Source organism: Anopheles aquasalis, chromosome 3, assembly GCF_943734665.1.
Source record: "Anopheles aquasalis chromosome 3, idAnoAquaMG_Q_19, whole genome shotgun sequence".
Taxonomy (NCBI): Eukaryota; Metazoa; Arthropoda; class Insecta; order Diptera; family Culicidae; genus Anopheles; species Anopheles aquasalis.
Genome location: NC_064878.1, coordinates 5110001 through 5112500, shown reverse-complemented (window position 1 = coordinate 5112500; position 2500 = coordinate 5110001). Strand labels below are relative to the sequence as shown.

Genomic DNA, 2500 nt, shown 5'->3' with positions numbered 1-2500 from the left:
CCATCTCTCACTAAATGTGTCATTTGTCAACCATTCTCTCCATTTGCTAACCGTCGTTTCGCCGCCAATCATATTTCACCCTGAGCAATCCAACAAAGATCAATGGTTATAGCTACGTAAGGAAAATCTAACAAAGTACTGCTTAAATGGGTTTCCTTTACTTTCCCTATTGTGTTGTTTGTTTTTGTGGTTTGGGTTTCACTACTAGCGAACCATTAGTGGAGCATACAGAGGCCCTTCTCTTCACTATCGCACTATTTCACTATATGTGTAAGCTATTGTTAGCTGTGTCATTAAGAATCTATTGGCAATTACTAACGGATCAGATCGGACGGCAGAGGATCTTGTCGCGTCTGTTTTGCTACCACCACTACGAGCACATCGAGGGAAGTAGCTGGTATGCTGGAAAGGGGGAATTGTTTCCCGTTACGTTTAATATTTTTGAGACTTCTTGCTTTACGATCTGCCAGAGCCTACTAGGAGGTGGAAACAGCTTTAACTGCATGGAAACGCTAGGACACTATTGAAAGGTCGCGTACAGCCATGCGTGAACATTCGGAAAATGGAGTTCAACATTATTAAAAGGGAAAACATACCGCGGCCTAGTGCACAGTATTTTACGAAAAATCCTGCCTTTCGATTCTATCAATGGTGTAAGGTGCACGATGTGAGAACATAAAAAGGATGTCCGAATCACGCGAGTGAGCGGAGCTATTGTTACAGGAAGAACAAATTTCCAGTGGAGCTCGGTACCAATCTTACTAACAACGCGAGCGGGACGAGCTCTCTGCTATAGCTACTTCCTCTGCTAATTCCGGTGATACTCACGACGAAGACGATGAGATGGTAGTGCCTTGATGGTGCTTGTCTTGATTAGAGACGAACGCTAACATGCTGCTATACTGGTGCCCATATCTTTCTCACTTCTCAAAACAACACACAAACATACACACACACACATACACGCAGATCATCACATGGCTTCCAGCTCCTTATTGAAACGAAAAGCCGGTGGATCGAATTTGTGAAGACAATTTATTTTCCCTTTCAGTAACGCGGTCGCCATTCGGGGGAGACATATTAAAAGTGCAATCATGAACGGGTCATGGAGAACTGGTACGCGATCGATCTCCTGCTAGTTTCTTCTTCTTATCCTCTTCTACCTTATCCCAACCGGCACTACGCGCATAATATTGAAATCGAAGCGATGCTCTAGGATAAATAAAACGAATTCTGTAGCGGGGGAAGGAGAGTGGTGGCCCGTACAAGCTAGCTAGCGGGAGCGCGAAGAGAGCTCGTGAGAGTGCTCACGACGCACACGACACTTTTTTTTTCTACAAACGAAATAATAATGCATACTACAAAATAGCAATAATAGCAATAATAATAGTAGTAATAATAATATAATAATAATAATAAAGGATCGTTATCAAAACTAAGCATCAAAGTAGTAAGCAGACGAGATAGCTTCCCGGCTTCAGCATTACACCAGTTTGACTATCTGCCTTCTTCTAACGCACGCGCGCGAGCATTCGATACCACGGATTAGAATTTAGAACCAAGACTGAACTAGCGATATTTAACAGTAACACAGTTGTTGTTGATTAGGCATTATACCAGCAAACCAAATGAGCAAAATTCGTCGGATAATCATTTGCACCACCGACAACAATGACGGGGGATTCAATCTTCAGCGCGCATTCAATCCTGATCGTGTATCGGCTTCTACTCTTTCGCTTTCTTCCCATTACTTCCTGCTTTATCACTGGTAGCCGCATCACTCGGATGTTTGATCGTCAGCTTCTCCATCGAAGAAGTGATTTTATCCGAACCGGCCGCCGTTGTTGTTACCGTCGTCGTAGTGTTGTGTCCGGATACCGTCGCCGCAGCCGATGATGATGGTGTCTTCGTGTTCGCCAGACCGCCAGCAGTACCAGCGGCTACCGGTGGTGTCGGTTCCGATGGTACCCCAGGACCGCTGCCAACACACGTCGCCGTCATCGCAGCCGCCGTGGTGATGGTGGAGTTCTGGTTCGACCGCCAGATGCCGGCCACTGTCCTGGGTGTCGTTTTCAGCGAAGTGTTACAGCAAAGCGGCGAAAGTACGCACTTGCTCTCCGCCGCACTCCGTGGATGCAGTCGATCGGGCGAGAGAGCACGCCGCAGCAGCGGAGAGCTCGGTTCGGCGGTTTTCGCCCTCGGGAATCCCTTCTTCGTTGGCGGTGTTGCTGATGGACCGACGATCGTACCGGCCACGATCCCTGGCACCGTCACTGGTAGTCCACCGATGCCAACCCCGACACCGGCAGCAGGCAATCCACCGGGACTGTACGATTGCGTTGTGTTAGATGCACCGAGTGGATGGACAACGGGGAACGCCAGTGGACTGGAAGATCGTGTCGGCGATGCGGGTAACGGTGATGGGCTTGGTGTGCGTGCCAACGGGGACAGTGGCATATGATCGGCTGACTTGCGGCGATTTGATGGGCGACCACCGGTG

General features: G+C 48.2%; 1 protein-coding gene across 1 annotated transcript in view; it reads right to left on the bottom strand.

Moving 5' to 3' along the window:
- Positions 1-1016: 1016 nt before the first annotated feature.
- Positions 1017-2500, bottom strand: part of LOC126578680 (microtubule-associated serine/threonine-protein kinase 2) — a 20517-nt gene continuing 19033 nt past the window's right edge. Inside the window, exon 3 of the mRNA XM_050241497.1 lies at positions 1017-2500. This exon is cut by the window's right edge and continues 6354 nt beyond it. Coding sequence (XP_050097454.1) covers positions 1726-2500 — 775 coding nt within the window. The 3' untranslated portion in view covers positions 1017-1725.